Source organism: Corvus moneduloides, chromosome 5, assembly GCF_009650955.1.
Source record: "Corvus moneduloides isolate bCorMon1 chromosome 5, bCorMon1.pri, whole genome shotgun sequence".
NCBI classification, from domain to species: domain Eukaryota; kingdom Metazoa; phylum Chordata; class Aves; order Passeriformes; family Corvidae; genus Corvus; species Corvus moneduloides.
The window spans coordinates 72,350,169-72,373,011 of record NC_045480.1 but is presented as its reverse complement, the minus strand read 5'-3'; the positions used below and the strand labels follow the sequence as shown (position 1 = coordinate 72,373,011).

The window sequence follows — 22,843 nt, the reverse complement described above, 5'->3', positions numbered from 1 at the left end:
ATGTTCTTTAAAAAACCTATGAATTTGACAAGAATGCCGTGCCTTGTTTAATTCCGTGCTGCAAGCAGGTCATCAGGATCACTCACTGTAGTAAGAGCTTGCACAATTCATCACCTGCTCTTCTTTTTTCAATAAAATTACGTAACAGAATCCCTTTGAGGACCACAGCTGGCCAAAATCTAGGCAGGAAAGGCAAGGATTCAATGTGATTTCTCCTGTGAGTAAAGGATTGTTGGCTGTGTAAGGAGTTGCAGAATCCCAAAGGTCCTTGGGGATCCCACCCCGTAAAGTGATTAAGATTAAAGATTAGAAAGTGGCAAGAAATGTGGATTTCTTTTTTGCTTTTCTGATTTTCCTAGAGACATGTCAGACATGTGCCTAATAGAGGACACCTTTTTTCCATGGTAAATGTAGTATCTGGGCTAAGGGCTATCCCTTTGCCAGGACAGGAATAAAGATGAGGTTTGTGAATTTCGTGGGGTTTTTTATTCCCATGGTGGATGTCTGAAGCCAGTACTGTCCCCATTCCTGCCTGTTGTTAATTCCAAGGTGGCCAGGAGATCTCACCTGCCCCAGAGAGCCCTGCCTCAATGAGGGCAGCAGGTTTCCTTTGGGAACAACTTTGATTCCTTTGAACAGCATGGAGCGACAAGAAGCTCAGCAAAGCGAACTGCGGGGCTGGGAAGTGGGAGCCCCAGCGTCCCCACGTCGCAAGGCTCCTGAATTTCCCCGGGGAGGGCGGGGAGTGGCTGCTCTCGGGTATTTATTTTCTTTCTCCCTTTGGTGTGTGTGGCCTCAGACAGAAATTTATGGCGGAGGTTGACCTCCTTTACAATCCCGGCGCAGCTCTCTAACTTTGGAGCGTTTGTGTGCTCCCTCCCGGGATAAACACCTGCAGCAAACTCCCCGAGAGACCTGGCTAGATGGGAGATTAATGTGGCTGTAATAGTGCAGCAGTGTTTGCGGCATTATGCCCTCTCCCCAGGTAGATGGATCTTTTCTGGGATGATACCAATTATTTATTGCTGAAACATCTGTTGATAACTGCAGCTGCCCTTGTTAAACAAAGCCTATCGTGGGGTCAGAGACTATAGGGACCTAAAATCCTCCTCCATGCTAGTTTTGGACTATTCACCCACTCCCCCTGAAGTCCATTGGTTGCCGTTGTCTCCAATGTTTCATCCTGCGGTGGAAAATACTTTGTAAACGTTGTGCTGCCTTTCCCCATGTGCTTTGAAGTATTATTTCATCTTCATCGGTAATTTATATTCCAGCGCTATTGTACCATGGGAAAAAGGGAAAACCTTTTTTGTTTTCAATTTAATTGTAGATAGACTGACATCTTGACCTGTATTATTAGTATTAGTCAGGAAAAGGGATTTTTTCCCCCTTCATCCATTCCTTCTCCCCCCTCTTTTTTATTTTAAATAAAATTTCAAGGCAGAGCAAAGGCTGCCTCAGTTCTTTGAATAAAAAGCTGGGGGGGGAAATGAGGCTGAAGAGAAGTGATTACAGTATGATGAGGAAAGATAAAAGTCTGAGCAACTTTTTTTCTTTCTTTTTTTTTTTTTTTTTTGGCATGAGGGACAGAAGGATAATTTAATTCCCTGGAGGACAAAAAAAAATTAAGTCTTTGTCGATTTATTGTTCAGGGGGAAAAAAAAAAAACCCTTTAAAATTTTTTCTCTGTTTATTTTAATTTGCCATGCTTAGAATAAGCTCATAAACCGTAATTCATTACATTTAAAAAGTGCTTTGAGATCCATGAATGAAAGGCACTTCATTACCATAACACACTGGTGGTGTTGCAGGAGGCAGCGCTGGCTACCGGGGCTCTCCGTGAGGATGCCTCGCCCTGGGAGGGGGCTGAAAAGCTCCATGAGACCGGCACAGGGAGTAAGCGGATTAGGCTGTGGCTCCAAGGGTTTGCCTCGGTGTTGCTGCACTTTAAAAAAGTGGGATCCGCGTTGCCGGCGGCTCCGCGCTCCTTCGGCGCATCGGGAAGGCAAAGCCACCTGCACCTGCAGCTTCTTTAAGTGCTTTCCTTCGTCTTTGCTGGGGGATGCTCGGTGCCTCTCTGCATCCCATAGAAGGTGCAGAGGGCTTGGTTTAGATTTTAGGGGTTTTTTTTCTTTTTCCTGCCGGGATTCACCACCCAAAGGCCACCACAGTTCAACAAGCCCAAGACACCGTTTTCCTCGTTTTCCTAGCAGGTTTCAGCTAGCAATCCAAGCCCATCCTGCAGCCCCCGTGGTGGGAATGTGCACTAAGGCTCGAAGGGTGGTAGCCAACATCTGTATCCAAAGCCAAACTGGGAGACACTGGGATTTTAGTTTTTAACAAGGCAAAGCAAAACCAAAACTGTCACAGCATCCTTGCTGGCAGGGATAAAGAACGAGGGATTATTTTTCCTCTCTAAATACCACGTGCACTGTGGGGTTCGGAATGGGGCTGCAGATCCCAAAGGGAGGCTGCCAGGGGTGCCCTGCCTGCAGATCTTTACTATCCCAAGGGATGGAATTAGCCTAAAGCTCGGTGAGCAGCCAATAGAGGGCAACATGCCCATGTCCACAGAGGCTTTGATCCCACAGAACCTGCTGTGGCTTTAGTTGAAGGACAACTCTGTGCACACACGTAGTTCTCTTGTGGGATGATTCATGCTATGTTAATATTTAAAATCTTTTTTTCTTCTTTTTTTTTTTTTTTCCCTGTTTGCAAACCCATAGTGATGATGTGGGGCTTTACTTTATTTTTATCATACCTGTCAGTAATTCCTGCATTCAGTCATGGATCAGGATCTGCTGGGATGGGTGCAATGGGAATACAAAAGGAAAAGCCTCCAAGAGTGCGGCTACTCTGGTCCCTCTGTAGGGAGCTGTGCAGGCTGGCTCTGTGCTCCCTGCTGTGGATGGGGGAGCACGGATCCTGGCCCTGCCAGCACGGGATCTCATGGCATTTGATGGGAATATTGAAAAGAGTGGAAAATAAGGCCCTGCAGCCCTTGGCTGGGCCTTGGCTAATTAGGTGCTGATGGACTGCCATTAAGGAAACCCTTCCAAGGGACATGCCCTAACTGCCGTAGGTGTGTGTGTGGCACTTAAGAGCTGGGAGCCTTTGAAAAAGAACTAAAGCGGGGGCCTGAGGATTTCGTTTTCTCCTCCTTCTAACTGTCGGTGTGGTAACAGGAGAATTAAAGCCCTAAATCGTGGCCCTGGGATCTCGGCTGTTGAGGCTGACCTTTTGCTACCTGCCTCCTAAGAGCTCTTCTTGGGTGATCCCAGTGAAACGGAGAGTGATGTGAGGGATGAATTCAAACCAGGAGGGAATCGCGACACCCCAGCCTCCCGCAGGCTTTGTGAGACGTGACAGAGATTAGGTGCAGGCAGGAGAGCTTTAGCTGTCCAGGGTGACTGCCCTGGTGCTGCAGAGCACTCTGTCTTCTGCTGCCTGTGTGGGAAAACTACAGCAGAATTTATGTGGACCATAAAAAAATCAAAAGAGGAAGCTGGATCCTGGGTTTGTGTAGGACTGTCGCTTTGCTTTGCTCATGAGTAGGATTTACTCCTGTCAGAGGCAGCTTCCTGCAGTATTTGCAGCTTTAAATGTTGTATTCCTGAGATTGTGTTTTCTCAAGTGGATTGATGTGATGACACAGATTTAGGGAAGAGACTCTTGGATTTTTAGGTGTTGATAATGGTCTTGCTGCTGCTCCCTCGGAGGGGGGTCCTGTCGCTGGCATTTTGCTATTTTTAAGTATTAAAACATCCCCTTTTAATGTGCCACAATAGTTTATAAGTGGTCTAGAACAAACGAGGGCCACCAAATGATTGTGGCACCTCTCTATCTTTGGTACTGATCAAGAGCAGGAGCTCCTGCAGATGGCTGTGGTCCCCCAAATCCCTGCTACCCTGTTGGATACATGAGGCCCCCCCAGGAACCCACCCTTCAAGCAGCTTCCTGGGCACTCTAAGGAGTTCTCCTTCTGTCCTCATCACAAAATGCTGCTGTTCTATTTTCTTGAGGAAAACAGGAGTTACTCCCACTCCAGGATTTCCTCAGTTGGTGAAGCAAGATCGGGTTGGTTGTAAAAGCTGCCCCGATCTGTGGTGTTTTGAACTTCTCCTAATGGACCTAGTGCTGCTGCCATTAAATTCCCAACTCTCCGTTGCCTGCAGGATGAATAACTTGAGGTAATTAACAGGTTCGGGGGGGGATTCTCATCCGCTCTGAGCCAAGAGGGAAGTGTCCAGGAGCTGCTGGTTCCTCAGTCTGCAGCAATTCACTGTGTGACTGTCCCGTGTTTCAGTCTGTACCTCCAGACATGCTTTCTTCTGCCCGTCACCGAGGTGGTGGGAGGCTTAATTCCCTGCTATTTGCGGAGTGGGCTCTGATTGCCAGCTGAAAGGCAGCGATTGATAGAGAAGTCCCGCGCGGTGACAGCAGCTTTGGTCTCTGGGAAAGACGGGCTTTGCTGACGGCGCGTGGGGTAAGAGGGGGAAAGGCTCCAGCCCAATCCATCGGGGCTGTGGCTCTGTGTTTAATCTGACAGGGGGAAAGAAAACCGGGCAATTTGTTAGGGTTCAGTGGAGTGCTAACTAGGAGCAGCTCTTGGGACAGAACTGAAGCACCTGGAAGTACGTGCGTGCCACTGACACTCCTGCCTTGTGCACGGAATTAAGAAATTCTTTGCCGGCTGCTCTTAGTTTGGTGGCTTTTTAAAAAGATTTTAAACCTCGGCTGCAGTTACAAATGAAACTAGGACTGAACCAGTCTGAGACAAGTGGATATCAGCAAACACGGCACTCCAGAGCATCCACAAAACTGTGGGGACACTGAAAATTAAATTTTTCTTTCCTCTGCTTTTAATCACGCTGTTTGTAGAGGCGTTTTTCCAAAGGGGATCCTCCTGAGCCCGCAGGCTATGGAGGAGGGCTTGCCTCTGGGATCTTGGCTTTATAAAGAGGGCCGAGAGAGTGGATTAAATCAATATTTCATTTATTTGGGCTTGTAATTCCTCTTACATCAGCTGCCACATAAAGATTTTCCCCTATTTCCTTCCCCTCCTCCTCATCCTCATTTACTATGCACCAATAATTTCCCTTTGACGCTTTCCTGCCCGTCCTAGTGCCAGATGGCCCCAGTTCTGAGCTTCTCCCCTCTCTTGGGAGCGGCCCCCATTGTCAATGCAAAGGAGGCGTCGTGGCTTTGAACCCAAAGCTGGGACCCAAACTTCAGCCCCGGCGCGCGGAGGAGCTAAGCCCGCTAATGCAGGGAGCCATGCGAACCGCACACCCTCCCACTCAGCGCCATTAAGGCGCAACCTCTTCACTAAAGGCTGCTTTGCATTTCCCCCAATGGTCCGTGTATAGAAATCTGGTGCAAATTTAATTCTCCCACCACCTGATTCCACTTCCCAGCCGCGAGGTTCCCTTTGTGTCATAAACTCAATTAGGCGGATCCATTTCACATCGTGGGCACAGATGTGAAAACAAAGTGCGCGCGTACCTCGCTCTTTCTCTCTCTCTCTCTCCCTCTCTGGATGCGCCTAAAGCGATAGAGAAACTGAGTAAATCTGTGTAGGCTGCCACTGTCTGCTTGTGATGGAGCAGGCTGAGACATCCTGGGAGCCAGAGGGGTTTCCCTGGCTCTGGGCTGGGTGACAGGGAGCTGCTGCCCCGGTTCATCTCGGAGTGGCGTTTCGGGGAGGCTCCCGGCTTGGGTGCGTGCCCAGCGCGCCGGTGCCCTCGCTGGAGGTGCTGAGGAATTTGCCAGCCACACGAGTTGGCAAGGAATGAAAGGAGCGGGTATTAATTTCTCGGTGTCCTGCTCGGAACGCGGGGGACGTCGCTGCAAAGGCTGACACGGAACCACGGCGCTGTGTGCCACACAGCATGCGGCCCTGCCTCCCAAAAAAAATAGCCCCGTTTCTCCCCCTGGCTTGACTTTTCTACATGTTGTGTCCATTTGGGTTTGGAGAGGGACACAAGAGGTTTCGGCATTGAGCGGGGGAGTTAAATTATGCAGCTGCAAGACTGCCAAGCCCTTCAGAATAGGATGCTTCGTTTAGATTTTCCACAATGCTATTGAAGTGCTTATTTTCCTCCTGAAGAGACACAAACAGATGCAAACTTCTGTAAACACTTTAGAAATGAATTCAGTGAGTTTGGCCTCTCAGCAGTGCTCAATAGCTGACAGAAAAATGTCTAATTAGTGCAAGTGGAAATAATAGGGCCACTTGGATTCCTTCCATCCTCCTCCAAGTCTACTTTTCCTAGGAACTCAAAGGCCCTTTTGTTTGGTAGGTCACCCTCTCTCAGGCTTTTGTGCTCCGATCTATTAAAGGAAGAAGGGGAGGAAAAAAAAATAGATTAGGCGATGCTCTGTGCTTAAATATATGGCCTGTTGATGAGCATTTGGAATGGCTGGTTTGCAGTGTCAGTTTACAGGTGCTTGGAGAGGGGGATTCCTCCATTGTTGGCCGGCACAAGCAGAGTTGTGCCTGCCGGGGCTCCAGGAATCCTTTTCAAGTGCCATCATCTTAGAAAATCCAACTCGGGTTGAGGAAAGGAGAGGAAAAAAAAAAAAAAAGAAAAAGGAAAAAAGGAAATCTGTACAAATCTGCCTTGCTGAAGTGCAAACAAGCTGGGAAATGCTTGGGATCGGTGCTGCAAGCCGGCCTTTGTGCCATAGGCTCTTCCCCAGATTGACATGGGCTTCTTCCTGCACACGTCAGAGGGTGCTACTTGATGCCTGGACAAAGATTTCTTGGCAGTCTCTGGAAAAGTAATCTCCCGGGTGTCAGTGTGTGGAGCACCTCCTCCCTCCATTGGGCAGGAATACCAGGCCCTGGCCAGCATGGGAAGTGATGGGTTTTTGGCAAATGTCCCCAGGTCCACGTGGACTTGTGCACCTGTGATCAGGCTGAGTGTCTCCTATGGCTGTCTTTGCTGGCCTCCTGTCGTGGTAACGGCAAGGACCTCAGGAATTCCGACTGTTCCTCCTGTGGGTGCGATGGCTCAACTGCTGTGGGAATCCAGAACAGTTCATAGAGACTTAGTAGTCGTTAAGGATGGCCCGCAGGGGAAAAACACTGGATTCCTGGCCTGTTTGCCTGTTTGTGGTGTCCAAAGGAGTGGATGGCTTGAGCTCCGAATGGGACCATGGCTACAGTGATGACTTCCAGCCTGTCCAGTCTCACACTCCCCTTTTAAACTAATTGCTGCTGGGCATGACTTAAATTCATTAGCAGACCACCAAATTCTGCAGTTCAAATATCAGACAATTAAAAACAAATGCCCCCCCCCCCCCCCGAAAAAAAAAAAAAATCAGGAATGATATCTATGGCTCAAGCAAAATAAACAGCTGCCCCCTCCCTATCCTAAAAATGAAAATAGGGTGAGGAATAGGGTCACTGAGGCTGAACATTTTCCAGCTCTCTGAGCCGCTGGAGGTGAGTTTCCCTGAGGCCGCCTGTGTTTTTTTCAGGCTTATCTGAAAGCCTCCATCCTGGTGAAGGACTGCGCCACGGCCACCGCCGTGGTGTTCCTGATCGACCGCTTCCTGTACTGGATTGACGCCTCCAGCAGGCTCCTGCGGATCGCCAAGGCGCTGCACAGGCTGCATCCCGGCGCTCCCATCAGCCCGCAGGTGCTCATCCGCCAGGCTCGCCTCGCCGTCAACGCAGGTACTGCTCTGCTTCCGCAGCTCCAGCCCCATTAGCAGCTGCTGGACTCGGGACAGGACACCGTGTCCCTCGCTGGGCGTGACACGCTCACGGTGCCATCTTTCCCAAACGCACTTCCCGCTCCCAGCCCCCTTGAGCCCTCCCGGCTCCTCTCACTAGCACAAAGGGGCCGGTATAGAGGGTTTCAGAGCCAAATGCAGGAGAGAAAATTGTGAAAGGGTGTGGAAAATACTAATTGGAGCCTTTGTTCCTTAACAAATCTTCCCTGCTGGTTTCAAACAGGGATATCTGAATTGCTGTACTCCTGACCAAGGGCCTTGAAAAAGGAAATTAGAATCCTGGCATTTTCTCTACGCTGTCCCAGCTGCTTTTTATTTTTCAGTGAGGCCACTTGACTATGCAAACAATGCAGATTACAACTCCTCCAGGATAAAAAAAAAAAAAAAAAAAATTCCATCATTCCTGTAACATGAACAGCACCTGAAGGATTTTTAACGTGTCCTCCTGTGGCTGTGTTTTCCATAGTGGGATGTCAAGCCACTCCCCAATCAGACCAAAATGGATTTCCAAAGCCCATGTTTCCTTGGTACAGAATCCAGCAGCATTGCTGCTGAAGGAAGCAGGCTAGACTACTTTCTTCTGGGAGGGAAATAAGAACTGGGAATCCCAGCGCTCTTCCAGGAATGTATAATGTGTAAAATAAAAGAGATATGTTCATAATTTCAGTTACTGTGCAACCACATATTACAGAAGGTGGGGCATGTGCATTTCTGGCTATAGACAGCAGCAGTTCTATGTGCAGGTGATACCTGATGAGTATTTTTATTCACATCATGCCAAAATATGTTTTAATGTTCATTTTCTATCCTTTTTTTTTTCTTTAATTTTCAATCAGGCAAACTTTTAAAAGCTGAATATATCCTAAGCAGCCTGATTAGTGACAATGGAGCAACGGGTGCGTATAGATCTCTTTTCCAATTTCACACTTGCTATTTTGGTGGGATTTTTGATCCTAATTTTAACAGTTACACCAGCCTCAAATAAAGCCAAACCAACCCCAGTAATGACTCCTTACATCACACTTCTCTTTCCTTCACCATTCTCTCCTAAAATGTGGAAGCATGACTTTGTTTTTGAAATTTCTGTAATTGATCCTTGTATATCTTCACTTGGGTGGGAAAATATTCTGGATGGCGAAGTTTAACCTGTGGAGCAATTTCAAGCAGGTGGCTGATCTAGAAAGCTAAGACAACTCTATCGCCTCAAAAGTCCAGATTGTTGGAGTAATGTTCATGCTCCAGATTCCCACTGATCTTACAGACTAAATTAATAGTTTATTCTATACGTTTTATTTTCCTTTCCTCAGGGTTTCTTTAGTGGGTCTGTTCAGGTTGCTCTACAACTGTGAAAATTGAGGAAGTTCGGGGTTCTGTTGGTTTGTTTTCCATGAGAAGCTGAGATTCTCATATGGAAAGGGCCTCCATGCAAAGAGAAGAATCCTGGCAGTTTGCTGGGATTGGAGTTACCCTTGGAGGCTTAGAATGACAGGAAGATTTTTCGTTCTGTGCCGAGTTTTCCCACTCTTTCTGCAGGAACCTGGCGATACGCTGAGGAGAGCGATCGGATTCTTGTTCAGGCAGTCTGCTTACAAATCAGGGGACAGATTCTGCAAAAGCTTGGTAATGCTCTTGTCTAAAAGCTTCCACTCAAGGTTTCCTCCTGGTTTTTTTTTTCCTTAAAAATGTTACACTGGGCATATGTCAGAATTTTGGCATGCTGTAAACACCCTATACCCACAAAACAGTCACAGAAGATGAGTTGCACACCCATCTCTTTGCAGCAAGGGCCTGGAGCCATGTACCAAGCAAACACGTTGCAGGAATTATCATTTTATTGCTAATCTCACCTGAAGCCAAGGAGCAAACTGAAATGTTCCCTTTTTGCCTGTGCCACTCCATGTTTGCTAACACTTGTCCCAAATGCACTGTTCCCAAAGGCAGGCGGTAGTTGATCACAGGGACATCCCAGCAATTTCCTCTCTCAAGACAGGAATATCCCTGATTTTCAGTATGATGGACTTTGGTATTCAGGGTTTGGCACTTGAGGCAAGAGCCTTCATTTTTTGAAACTTCATTAGTTTGAAACACTAAATCTTCCATGACTGTGGAGCTGAAGTCTTTTATGAGGATAAAATGGGTGTGTATGCACAGCCAAAAGCTAAAGGAAACTGATAACTGGTCAGTGTCATTGGAGCACAGCACGCCATGGTGTGGTTTTATCCTGTTCTGAGGACCTGAGGTGTAGAATAAGCTATGGAAAGCCATCCTTGGCAGTCACCTGCTCAGTGCCTGTTTGATTTATTTCAGGGATGTGGTATGAGGCAGCAGAGTTGATCTGGGCTTCAGTCGTTGGATACTTCAAACTTCCTCAGCCAGATAAAAAGGTAGCATTTCCTCTCCACTCTGCATGTCTCTGCCAATCCAGTAATCACTCCAGCTTAGCTTTTGTTTCCTTCAGCAACAGTGCTTCGATTACACACCTCAGCCAGGGTTAACAGGCAACACAAAGTCTGTATTCCGCGTTGTTTCCGCGTGCATGCACGGCCTGACCCACACCTTTTTTCCTGCAGGGGGATGAAAGCAATACTTCTCATTAAGCAGAACCATCTGAAGTGAGCCATCCCTGAGGATGCCTCTGGTGCCTCTGACAAGGACAGACTAATTCCAGAGTGCAGCCACAGATTTTAGCTATTTCTTAGGATCAGAACGAAATTTTTTTCCCCAAGTACGTCTGTTTGTGGAACTGCTCTGCACTGTCTATGGTGGGTGATGGATTTCCCTGGCCCTGCAGGACCTGGACACCTCACACAGGCACCGTGCCTGTCCTTAACACCTTTGTGTGAGGCTGGGCAGCACTAATCTTCCCACTGGAGATGAAGCAGCAGTCGCACCATGTGTCCATAGCTAAACAGGAATGTGAGCCTAAGCCTGGCAAGTCCTCGGGTGATGCTTGGAGAGTGTTTGTAATTGGACCCCAGCAAAGGATATCCCACAAACCCAGACCTTGTCACCTCTCCTCTGGCACGTCTTAAAGCTTGACCTCAAGCTCAGATCATTTCTGTGCTCTCCATTTCAGCGGGAGCAAGGAATTCTACAGTGAATTTTGTGAAAGCACACATTTACCTCCTGGTTTTCTTAATTATTTAGCCAGGCAGCCCCTTAGGTGGCATCAAGTCTTCCAGATTACACTTTCTGCCAGATGAAATTAATAAAACCATACCAAGATGACATCCCTGAATTTCTTAGCCATGCTTCTCTTTGGATCTTGTTTGTGTGTTTGCTTGCTTGTTTTTCTGGTATGTTCTACACAGGACCTACTTTATTCAGAGCAGTAAAATTCAAAATACAACTATGAAAATTTTGAATTTCTCTTTCAGGGAATTGCCACTTCCTTGGGTATTATGGCAGACATCTATTCTTCCATGAATGAGCAGGATTATGCACGTTTTAAAACCAATGCTGACATTGACCTGGTGAGACTCGGTTTGGGGTTTGTGTGTGTGGATTCTTCAGGTGGTCTCAAATTCACCCACACATTTCCTCTCCTGTGCTGAGAAGGCTGAAGAAACTTCCATTGCTCCCAGTGAGAAAGTTAATTAGCACCTAGATGGGACAATGCCTGGCTTCAGGAAAAAGAACATATTAAGAGTATTTTATAGAGTGTATGTATTTAGGATATTTATGGAGTAAAAAGTGACGTATCCACGGTAAACCTGAGCAAAACAGTTCCTGCAGAAACAGACCGGGCTGTTGTTTAAGATGTGATTGTTCCAGCCTACCAGACCCCATATATTCGGAAATAAAGTCCTTAAGCTGAGGTTTTCCCTCATGTTTTCTTTTTTTTTTATTTCAACAGAGCCTCCTGCGGGAGTTCAGCCATCGCTTGTTATCGGCTGCTGAGGCCTGCAAGCTGGCAGCAGCCTACAGCCAGTACACCCCCCTGTTTGTCCTCACGGCCGTGGTGAGTGTTACTCTTCCCTCTGGAAGCGGGATTTGTGCAGGGGAGGAGTCCAGGCTGCTAAATTTGGCTCTGACATGGCTTTCAAACAGCGTCTCACGCAGGGCATCATGTCTGTGTTGAGGGTTTGGTTGGTTATATGGGGTATACATTGCTCTGAACTGCAATGGGGAGGTAAGCAGAGGGGTGGAAAGCTGTCCACAGAGTGAGGATGGGCTTTCAAGCCCCAGGAATGCTGCTTCTCCTAGAACTACAGCTGTATTTCAAAGGAAAAAAAGACGAAGGTTATTTCCTCCAGGAAACGTAGCAGCAGGAAATTAGAGCCAACCTTTGCTTCAAATTGTATAAGGGAAAGAAACATGGTTTTGATTCCTTCATTCCTCTTTGATCCCCTCCCAGAACATCCGTGGGATGTGTCTGCTGTCCTACAGTCACTCCAAGGACTGTCCCCCGGAAAAGAGAGAGTTCTACTTGTCCGAAGCCAAAGAATCCTTCGAGATCGGGCTCCTCACCAAGGAGGAGCAGAGTGCCATTACCAGCAAGCAGGAGCTGCACAGTTTCATTAAAGCTGCCTTCTGCCTCGCCACCGTGCACCGATGGCTCTACGGAGAGAGCCAGGAGCTCCGTGAGGTCACTCAGCTGTGCAGGGAAGCCCTGGGAAAACTGCACTCCTACAGCACCTTGTTTCCAGAGGAGGAAGGTAAAGGGATGCTTGCCAAGGAGATCATGTCTCTGATCACATCCGTGAAGAAGCGCCTGCGAGTGCAAAGCTTCCCAAATTCCGACGCCAGGTCTTATGTCCCAGACAGTTACAAAGACTCGGTACAAAAACCCGTCCTGCAAGGGGAGACCAGCTTTGAGAAAATCCTTGCCAAGCATTCCCAGCATCACCTGTCAGTGTGCCAAGTGTTCGAAAAAACTTGCAGAATTCATAAAACCATGCCAGGACAAATCCAGGTGGGAGCTTGTATCACAACCTTAAGAACAGAGACCAAAGCCATGGACACTGTGTGTACTACTGAAGACACAGGTCACCAGAGGAGAGGTGCTGTGAAAATCCTGAACTCACCAACAGCAGGAAGCAGATCAGAGGGCCTCGGTGGCTGGAGAAATCAAGACATTGGCTCTGGTGTGATGAAAATTTCCTTTGAAGAAGAGGTTGAGCCATTAGAAATTGCAATAAACAGTGAAAATGATGTTTTCAGCAGAAGGCAAAACAGGAGCACTACTTCTGAGAGCTCTTGGTGCAAACTATCTAAATCCAGTTACTCTTCCAGCTGGGAGGAGCTAAATTGTAATAGCAACAGAGAGTCTCCCAGGGACGGGGAGCAAGGGGAGAAGGGCTCGGTGGAGGAGTGGTGCTGCACCACAGAATCTGATGGAAACAGTCAGGACGCGCCCTTGTGCTCGCCGCCTCCCACAGCCTGGCGTCCTGCTCCTCGGGAGCCCCTCCATGGCTGTGGGGGGTCTCCTCAGCATTCCTTAGAGGGGTGTGCTCCTCAGGCTGGGCGGATGGTGGAGAAAGAGTCTCTCTGTGGAGAAGAGCTGCAGGAGGGAAGACGCTGTGGAGGGAGCTCTTCAGAAAAGAAAGCAAAGGGCTCGAACAGTGACTTTCCTTCCCTCTCCATCTCTTACGCCATTCCTACAGGGCGAAAGGAGGATAAGCCCTTTTCCTATGTGGAGCTGAGCTGCAGGACCAAGGACAGCAGCAGGGAGGGACGTGTCGGTCGCTTTGAGTGGGTCCACCCAGGAGAACCTGCAGATAGCACTGAGGATCTCTCGTTTGAGGCACATCCACCCCACAACGGGGGCACTTTTGTACCATCAACAAACATCGAGCCAAAACCAGGCAGTGACTCCTCTGTCTGTGACTGGATGAGGAAGTCTGCTGTGCTGGGGAACAGATCTCTCCAAGTGCCTCAAGTTGACACCCAGGCAGAAACAATAGATGACACTGAATTTGAGTTCGTCAGTGTTGGGGACTTAGTCAGCAATTACCCTACAGCACTGGCTCCAAAGCATGAAGCAACTCCCAGTGTGCCAACAGCTTTGCCCCCTCACGGAAAGATACCCACAAACAAGCACTTCGACTGTGCCACTACGGAAGAAGATGAAGAGAAGTCTCAGGACATAGTGAGCAGCAAGAGACAATCCAGTTCATCTCTGAGTTCATGGATCAAATCAGCACAGATGCCCATGAGCTCCCCTGAACATTCGATCCCACGGGGAAGTGGTTTTGCCTTCACACCGGGGAGAACGAAGGAAGAGATCCTGGACGCTCGGTTTCTGAGGGATGAGGACTACAAGCGGCTCCTGGCAGGGGTGGAGCATAATTGGCTTGTCCAGAGACTGATGCCTACTGGGATTTTTAGGGCCAAAGAGCTTCACAAAGCGTACTGTAAGTTGTCACACAGCAACATGTGCCTCCACAGAGAACAAGCTTGGCTCAGGCTTTTTAACACAATATTTTAGTCAACATTTATTAGGATTTAATTTTTTATTGCTTTCTACCCCATTACTTAAGTTTAGATTCCACATGGCATCCCTGAAAACTGTCTGTTTAAGATAATGATCTTTAGGTTAATCATAAATAACAGCCAGCCCTCAGCACAGGCTCAGAGCGGTCCTGTGGATTTCTCCCTTTTACCTGTGGTGTTTTCTTTTTTTGTAGCTGCTCTTCTTCTGAAATACTCCAAGAAATCTGGGCTGTGGACAGGCCAGGAGACAGCCGTGTTCATCGGGGACTACCTGAAAGTGGCCAAGGAAGGCAAGCAGAGAAGTGCCTTTTGGATACACTTCCTGCACCAAGAAGAAAGCCTGGGAAGGTATGGACCAAACAGATTCCCAAAACAAAATGTTTATCAATGCTGCTTCTGTGTAAATATGGATAAAAACTGTCTGGTAAGATTTGCTGTTGCAAGAATATTTTATGGCTTTCCCAAATGTGTTGGACATTTTGGCAGTCTTTCCCAGCACTCCATGTAAGTCTACTTTTTAATTTCTGGGAAGTAAAAAGCTGCTCTATTGTAGTCTTCTAACAGCTAATTGCAGAGTTCAGATCATTACCTGAAGGAGCTTATGAATTAGTATGGGTGGAGAACAGTATTTTAATACCTCTGAGTCAGGTCTCCCTTCAGAGTCAAGAAGAGTTGAGTTTAAACATACCAGTGTTATGAAACCCCCATCCCAGGATTTGATTGATAATTTTTCACCTCTATGAGATATAAAAGAAAAAAAACCCACCTAATTTTAATCCCAGCCATTTTAAATGCAGGTGGATTTACTTCCGAGCAGCCAAGCTCTGCTTTGCAATGATGCTTCTGTATCACAGCATCCAGAGCAAACCCTGCTCCTGACACTTCTCCTTTTGTTTAGGTATGTTGGGAAGGAATATAAAGAAGAAAAAGGACTCCTCCATCATTTCAGTGACGTGGAGCGACAAATGACTGCCCAGTACTACGTGACAGAGTTCAACAAGAGGCTGTATGAGCAGAAGGTCCCTACCCAGCTCTTTTATATCCCCTCTGCAGTACTCCTGGTAAGAACTGTCTCGTAATCTGTTCCAAGGACCTGATGGCGAAGGGTGTCTTGAGTCAATTATAGCAGTGGTGAGGCTGTCTCGTTTCAGATACTGGAAGACAGAACTATAAAAGGGTGTGTGAGTGTGGAGCCCTACATCCTCGGGGAGTTTGTGAAGCTGTCCAACAACACCAAGGTAGTGAAGAATGAGTACAAAGCCACGGAGTACGGTCTGGCTTATGGCCACTTCTCCTACGAGTTCTCCAACGGAACTGACGTTGTCGTCGACCTTCAAGGTGTGTATGACAGTGAAGTTTATGTCTTTCACACTCAACTTTTAGCCCACAGGTACCTTTGGGGTATTCACTTCATTAAAATTCGTTGTGTGTCTCATTGGGTTCTGCTTTTGCTGTCGTATGTGGAAACTGGGAATCACTGAGGTGACACGAAGAGAGCAAGGGCAGTGCCAGGCAGAGAGTCCTGAGTGTGGTAATACAAAGGCTGCAGTGTTTGATATCAAAATGTACCATTTCTTCCACAGGCTGGGTGACGGGTAACGGGAAAGGCCTCATCTACCTCACAGATCCCCAGATTCATTCCCTCAATAGCAAAGATGTCTCACGCTCCAACTTTGGGAAGAAAGGAATTTACTACTTTTTTAATGATCAGCACGTGGAGTGCAACGAGATCTGTCGCTGCCTGTCTTTGACGAGGCCCTCGCTGGAGCTGCTGGCCTAGACTGGCACAGGTCAGTCCACAGAATGACCCATGAGCTGGACACTGCTTTACGCTACACATCTTTGGGAGCAGGTTGTCCAGCAAGGCAGCGAAAAGCTGCCTTCATTTCCCATTCCCCTCTTCAGCCCCAAAGCCCCGATGTCCCGCTGCCCCCGAGTGCAAAGGCTGGGATCATTTCTTTGGGGAGATTTTCTCGATGAGAAAGGCAACACAGCATCAAAGTTCCACAGAAAGATGGGTCCCCAACAGACTTAGCTTTAACAAAACCACCCCCTTTTGTTTCTGCAGCCAGCAGAGATTTTTAGGCTTTTGTCCCCACGTTTTAGCAATGCTATTGTTTTCTAGGTGATGTTCGTGCCGAGCTGTTTGGAAAGATGCCCTATCCCTGGGCAAACTGATTAGAACTAGGTGTAAAGAGGGGGAAGGAAGAGAAAAAAAAATTAAATCTCTTTATTATGGTGCATAAACCTTCAGTCTTGGGGAGCTGCGCAGCTGCGCAGGGAGAAAAATGCATTCAAAAATATAATGCCAGTGTGAATAATCCTTTCCCGAGCGCTGCTTGCAGACTGCTCCAGCTTTGTCAGGTGAACTTGAACCGGGCCATCAGATTTGCGGCCGTTCCCATTGCACACTGTCTGTCACCCCGGGGCATTCACCATCTTGCCTGTTGTTAAGAGCCAGCAAACAATCCATCATTGAGCTGGGCAGTCGCCGGCTCACACAACAGTGAAATCGGCATGTGACGGGACACTCGGCCCCAGTGTCTCGCAGATTAAAGTGATACATGAAAACTCACGTGTTACTGGGAAGATTAAGCCCGTTATCTTGTTGCGCAGCCAATAAAGGCCGGCCTTGTCCTCGGCAGTGGGGAAATGCTGGCTTTAACTAAGTGACAAACGCCGCGCTCACATAGCTCCGTGCTCCGGCCAGCGAGCGCCGGCCTCCGGAGGGCAAACAAAGCTAGTTAGCAAGATCCCGGGAATTAATGGGCGGCAGAGATGCTGTGTTAAAGCTTCTCTGCAGAAGCTTTCTCTGCTCTATAGAGACAATTAAAACCAAAACAAAACCTCCCCGACAATCTCTGCGCAACAAAGTGTCCTAATGCGCCGCCAGCAGCCGGCCCCGCTGTGTCTGCTCCAGCAGCACACGCAGTTTTGAGACCCGTGGCCAGTCATGCCTTTTCCAGCTCCTTCCTGCTCAAAGAAAGAAAAAGGAAATTTATTTAGATGTGCTTCTAAATAAATCCATCCCAGTGAAATCTTAATATTTTGCTTTCTTCCTGATATTTCCGTCTAGCAGCTCATTTCTCCTATTGGTTTTAGGAGACATTTTGCCACCATAGTTACAGCTACTCACAGGTAGAAGTAAGGGTCAAGGATTAGCTTGTCCAGTTCCCTGTTGAAACAGACATGGAATCATATTCTACTGGTCTTAACTCTTTACAGGATTGGGCACAATTTCAGATGTATCAGGCACTCTGTCTTCATCCGGGGCTTGGATACTGGAAATCATGGATTTATAACCTCATCCCCTGAAGAGCTGGGCTGCACACACAGCCCCAAACACACTGAGCTTACATTATTGGTTCCCATTTGTTGTACAAATAGGGCATTATTGAGGAAATAAATAGGTGACTCTGATGATGGAGAATTTAATATTTTGGTTGTAAATTTCATCTTTGAGCTACTGACAAAAATCTGCTGTTATTTCCTCTGGTTTCAGAATAAAGTAATTTGAACTAACTGAGACTTAGGGAATACTTTTTTCATTTTTATTAGAAATTTGAAGTTTTTATTGGAGATTCAGTGGTTTGTATTAAGTAACTTGCTACCAGGGTGCTTTTGTGGCTCGATTAATTGTAACAGTCTCCAAATTCCAACCTAAGTACTCTGTATAACCATTGAGGGCCAGTCTCTACAAAATGAGTGGAACTGTGTTATGCTGGGACAGTGAAATGTGAACCGTAGGGACATGAAGCTTGAGGAAGCATGAAACATTTTCTCCTCTCACCTAAACTCCAGGACCTGAGTTTACACCCCGTGTAAGTGCTGCTGTAAGTCAGGCACAAAACCGGCCTGCTCGTGACAAAGTGGTGACACACTTTCCTGTCCTTCAGGGAAGGTATTTGCTTAAAGCAGTTTTTCCTCCTTCCCTTTCTGCAGGTATCCAGGTGACAGGCAGAGTCTTGTTGGCTGTGTCGTGCTTGTGCATCTAAGTTAGTAAATTTGATATCCAGGGAACAAGCTGATGCAACCGAGGCCTGCGAGCAACAGGTAGAATGATTTTCTCACTCATCTGCCAGGAACTAATGACTCTATGGAGCACTTCAGGGAATTTCTCTTAGAAAAGATGCAGTGGAAAGGAAGCCCCTCAGTTATCCCAACAATACAGGGCCGAGCCAGGCTTGCCTCCCTCCCTTTCCCTCTGAGTCACAGCATTCCGGGCCATTCCGGCTGGCGGAGAGTGGGTGTGGGGTGACCCCTCCAGCTGTGAGGCAGCCCCTGCACGCGAGGCAGCACGGTCCCGCTGCCATAAACCCGGCATCAGCTGCCCCCAGAGCCCAGCTGCTGGATTTAGGCACAGCTCCTTCAGCTATTCATGGGTACTGGGGGAAAGCCTCACGTCAGCCAGCGCAGAACCACAGCCTGTGCTGCCCAATCTCTTCTGCTTGGAAGAACACAGCAGCAGCAGCCTGCTCGGCATCTCCTTCACACTAACCAGAACCGGGATATTTGCAGCAAGGTGTTGGTACCTGCTGCTGTCACCTGCTGCCTTGAGGGAAGCCCCGGCACATGGGTGCCTCCCCCAGCTCTGCGGGGAAGCTGGCGGCAGCGTGCTGCTCTCGCCCCTCTCCCGGGAGTGACACATGCCACCCTCCTTTCTTCCACTTGGATGAAATCATCTCCCCTCTCCCCTGGCAGAGCGGGAGCAGATGGGGCTGTTGGCCTCCGAAGCCGCCCGCTGCCCCAGCTCCTGTGAGCCCGCCGTGCCTCCGGCCCCCCCAGTCTGCCTGCTCCCTCCTCCAAACAGAACTTAATCCCATTCCCTAATCCCAAACTTCTCTGCCAAGCTGTTCTTAAGGCAGAGTGTATCTTCCCTCAAAAGATACCGAGTTATTAACGATTTGTTTAATGCTGGACTCTGCCGCAGCACCGGAGCACCGGCTGCACCGAGCTGTGTGCACAGGTCCATAGAGGCAGGTCCAGCATCCCGGGGGGTTCCCGGGTGGCACAGCCACCGCCCAGGGGAGCAGGATGAGGGCAGGATCCCCCCAGCAGGCAGCAGGTGCCATTCCTCCCTCGGTAAAAGCCCAGCGCAGCCCAAACTGCCGTGCCGGCTACCGGGGCTGCCGTCCCCTCCGAGCAGGACATCACGTTAATAGAGGTTGATTTGCAAACGGCGTCGCCCCCCCCAGTGCCCCCCTTTGCCTGACTCCCGCTTTTCTGCTCAATGGCACAGATGCTGCTTTGTGCTGCCCAGGACCAGGCAGCTATTAGCAGCAAATCCAGCGAGGGAAATTAATGAAGGCGACTACTAATAAAAGACAGCTCAGGACAGCCCGACCAACTTGCTCCAAGCGGTAATTAACTTTTTTTAAAACTCATGAAGGTAAATATGCCATCAGCTTTGGGCTGGTCTCTCTGCTTTTTAATAAAAGGAGGAGCGGGGGGAGGCAAGGGAAAGGGACGGCTGCGTGTCACAGCCGCCCCAGCACCATCCGTGTTCCCTCCCGGTCGCCGCAAAGTGACTCTCCAAGGATGGGGTTTTTTTCTCCAATCAGTTTTTAGAGGCTTGATTTTAAATCTGGCAAGAGTTCTGCCTCTCCTCAATCTGAATTCAGTACGAGAGGTCACGGGGATGAGCAGGCTGCCAGAATTTTGCTGGACTAGCACAACTGTTGCAGAATTGTGGGTAGAAAGCAGGATATCCTTATATCCTTACACTGTCAGCTTATCAGAGCAAAAGAGTCTGTCTTAGACTGTAAAACACAAGATTTTGGCCTTGTAGAAGGACAACAACCTACATCAGGTTACAAAAAAGATCCCGCTGGGATTTCTTTTGATTCCAGGGGATTGACTGTATAATAGATAACTGAGATCCTTTTTGCCCATGGGGAATTGGAATTGGGGCCACATGGGCCAAATCCACACATTATACAGGACCGGGGGAAGCCCAACCTGGGGCACCAGAGTAAGGCTTTAGGAAAACTGTGTTTAAAATGCGCCAGCCAGCTGAGAGCCCTGTCGGGAGGGCTCTTTAACGATGGCGCTACGTGGACAGATTTATGCCTGCCATGAAAGGCAGCGTGCGGCAGCCCTTGGGGTGCTGGTTTGGCTCCTCGTGGCCATTCGTATGCCAAGGAGGGCTGTAAAACCCCCTGGGGGCCTTCGAGCTGCCCCTCCAGCCCTGTCGGCGTGGAGGAGCTTTTATGCCAAAATACAATACACAGAAGGATCATAAACACATGTTCTGGGGCAAGGGGCTGCCATGGAAACCACCCCCAGGTTCCTCACATCATCCAAAGAGGTGTTTGCCCATCTTGCATCTCCTGGTCCACTTCCAGGTTGGCTGCAGTTGGCTCTGGGGACTTGCCATCACCTCCAAAAATCAGTCTTCTGAGAGAAAAGAGGGAAATACATGAAAAAAAGAAAGGAAGGAGAGGAATAAACTCAAATTAAGGGGGATAAAGTGAGAGAAATGCTTTTGGCCACATTCAAATGAAAAATCGGGATGAGGGTGACTGGGTTAGGTGACCAATCCAGCCTCTCCAACTCAGCCTTTGCCAGCATGGTCCTGCCTCCCCCTCCCAGCCTTGCCCCCCTCAGGCCCATCTCCTCCGAGGGCATCTCCAACCAAGCCCAGCGTCCCCCAGGGAGCAGGGAAGGTTTGGCTGGCGTGGCTCCCACCCCAAACCCCTCTCCAAACCCCCCCTCCCATCCTCCGCATCGTGTGCTTTTTCCCACGGTGGTTCCCGTTGCCACAGCCCCAGCAGGACGGTAACGCTCCTGCCAACAGGCTGTGTACCTGGGATGGAGGGAAATCCCTCCAGGATGACGCACCTGGCAAGAAGCAGCGTCCCTCCCTGAGGATGGCTGGGGGGAGCATCCTGGTGCTGAGCCACCCGGGATGTCCCTGCTGTTCCTGCATGGCTCCAGCACCGAGAGAGAAGTGCATCCCATCCATCCGGGCATTTTGGAGAGCTGAAGGCACCTACTCCAGTGCCTCTTAAAAGAGGGAGAGAAACCAGGAAGGACAATGAGGCCCGACCAGAAAAGATGGAGAGGGCGCTCAGCTTCTTTTGGCATTCCTGGAGTTTAATCATTAAAAGGGGTCGTTAAAAGCGAGTGAGAGTGAAAGACCCGCTCCCGACGGGCTGCCCCACACACCGCCAGCGCCGTGAAAGGCTCCCTCTTGTTTTGTTCCTCCTGGCCCGTGGCAGATTTGGGGGGACACAGCTTCATCTTGCTGGCCACATCAAAGCAGTGATTATGCAAATGCTCCCACTTTTTTTTTTTTTTTTTAGGGAATTATTTATCACACAATAACCCCCCTGCCAGGGGGGGAAACAATAGATCAGGCTAGATAGCACTGCTCGCCTGAGGCTGCGGGGCCGGGGGGACCCCCGCGCGGTTTATTGGCCTAACCTAATTTCACTAATTCTCTTTTCACACATTTTGGGCTTTTTTTTCTCTTTCTTGCCCCCCTTCCTTTCGCGGCCGTCGCTCCGAGGGCCGGGTTTCACGCTCCCAGGATCCGGAGGGCACCGGCCGGGATTCGCGTGCTGAGCGTTTTATTTAATTAATACACTCAGGCGCCTCTGCTGGTTTTTAATGATTTCCAGGTGTTTGTACCCAGAAGTCCCAAAGTGCTCCCGGGAGCACGGGGACGATGATTGAAGGGCCTGGGCTGCCTCCAGCATCCCCCTCCATGGTGACATCCCCGGCTGTGTACTGTGCACGCTGAACCAACCCCCCTGGAATTGCCTGCGACTTGGAATTCATCTGACCCTCACAGAGAGGAAATTCTTCCTCTTCTAATCCGTGCATTTTTTCATCAATAACATTTACTTCCTACAGCCTTCTCTGCGAAATCCATCGGTCTGAAGTGTGATAACTTCATCCATCCATCCATCCTGCATTTGCCATCAGCATTTTCTGTACTGAGAGCCAAAGGTAAAGCATCAGTAAACTTCCACTGAACTTCCCTCCCTCTCTCTCTCTGTCTGTTTAATGCTGTTTCCCAAAGAAACTGCTGCCCATGGACCCAGTGACATCAGGACCCACCGGACCTTGGTTTCACCAGACACAAGGACAGACCCAATCCTGTAATTCCCAGTCGCTGGCACGTAAAGCAGAAAAAGCAGCAACCCCAAAGGTACGAAAATTAGAGCTTTTTATTTATATTTTATCACAAGGACAATCCCTTTGCTCTTCAGCTGTAAATACATACTAGAATAAACTCTGTAAATTATACAAAAAAATACATATTTTCCATGAAATCTGTCTTTATAATAAATAAATGTGAACACGTGTGTGGCTGATCGCTGTAATGTTCCGTGTCTGTTGAGGTTTTCAGTCTGTTGATTTATTTTTAATCTCCTGAAAGAAGGGGGGAGTTCCTTGTCCCCTAAAGGTCGAAATAAATAATGTATGAGGAGATCCTTCCCCATTCCCCCCCTCCCGATTTTTTTTCCCTTTTGATAGAGAGTTCAGCCTAAATTTCCACGCTTGCATTCAGCCCTCACAAAGCCTACAAATTATACAATGACTTCTAACCTGGACCCCTAACAAAACAATTTACTTTTTTTTTTTCCTCGCTTTGCACCCCCCTCCCGCCTATAAATCATAAGGGACAGATGGCAAAGAGGGGAGCGGGGAAAGGGGG

The 22,843-nt window shown here is 48.6% G+C and overlaps 1 protein-coding gene across 7 annotated transcripts in view; it reads left to right on the top strand.

The window, feature by feature from the left end:
* ALPK1 (alpha kinase 1) overlaps nucleotides 1-22,484 on the top strand; it is a 39,474-nt gene extending 16,990 nt beyond the window's left edge. For 4 of the 7 annotated variants that reach the window (XM_032109422.1, XM_032109424.1, XM_032109428.1 and 1 more), the window contains 12 exons: nucleotides 7,486-7,684; nucleotides 8,580-8,639; nucleotides 9,277-9,363; nucleotides 10,051-10,127; nucleotides 11,121-11,216; nucleotides 11,600-11,704; nucleotides 12,101-14,099; nucleotides 14,373-14,526; nucleotides 15,077-15,239; nucleotides 15,330-15,516; nucleotides 15,762-15,968; nucleotides 17,404-17,706. In XM_032109422.1, the coding sequence (XP_031965313.1) occupies nucleotides 7,486-7,684; nucleotides 8,580-8,639; nucleotides 9,277-9,363; nucleotides 10,051-10,127; nucleotides 11,121-11,216; nucleotides 11,600-11,704; nucleotides 12,101-14,099; nucleotides 14,373-14,526; nucleotides 15,077-15,239; nucleotides 15,330-15,516; nucleotides 15,762-15,958 (3,324 nt within the window). In that variant the 3' untranslated portion in view covers nucleotides 15,959-15,968; nucleotides 17,404-17,706. The other 3 variants (XR_004240237.1, XM_032109427.1, XM_032109425.1) reach the window with 3 other exon arrangements.
* The last annotated feature ends 359 nt before the right edge of the window (nucleotides 22,485-22,843 follow it).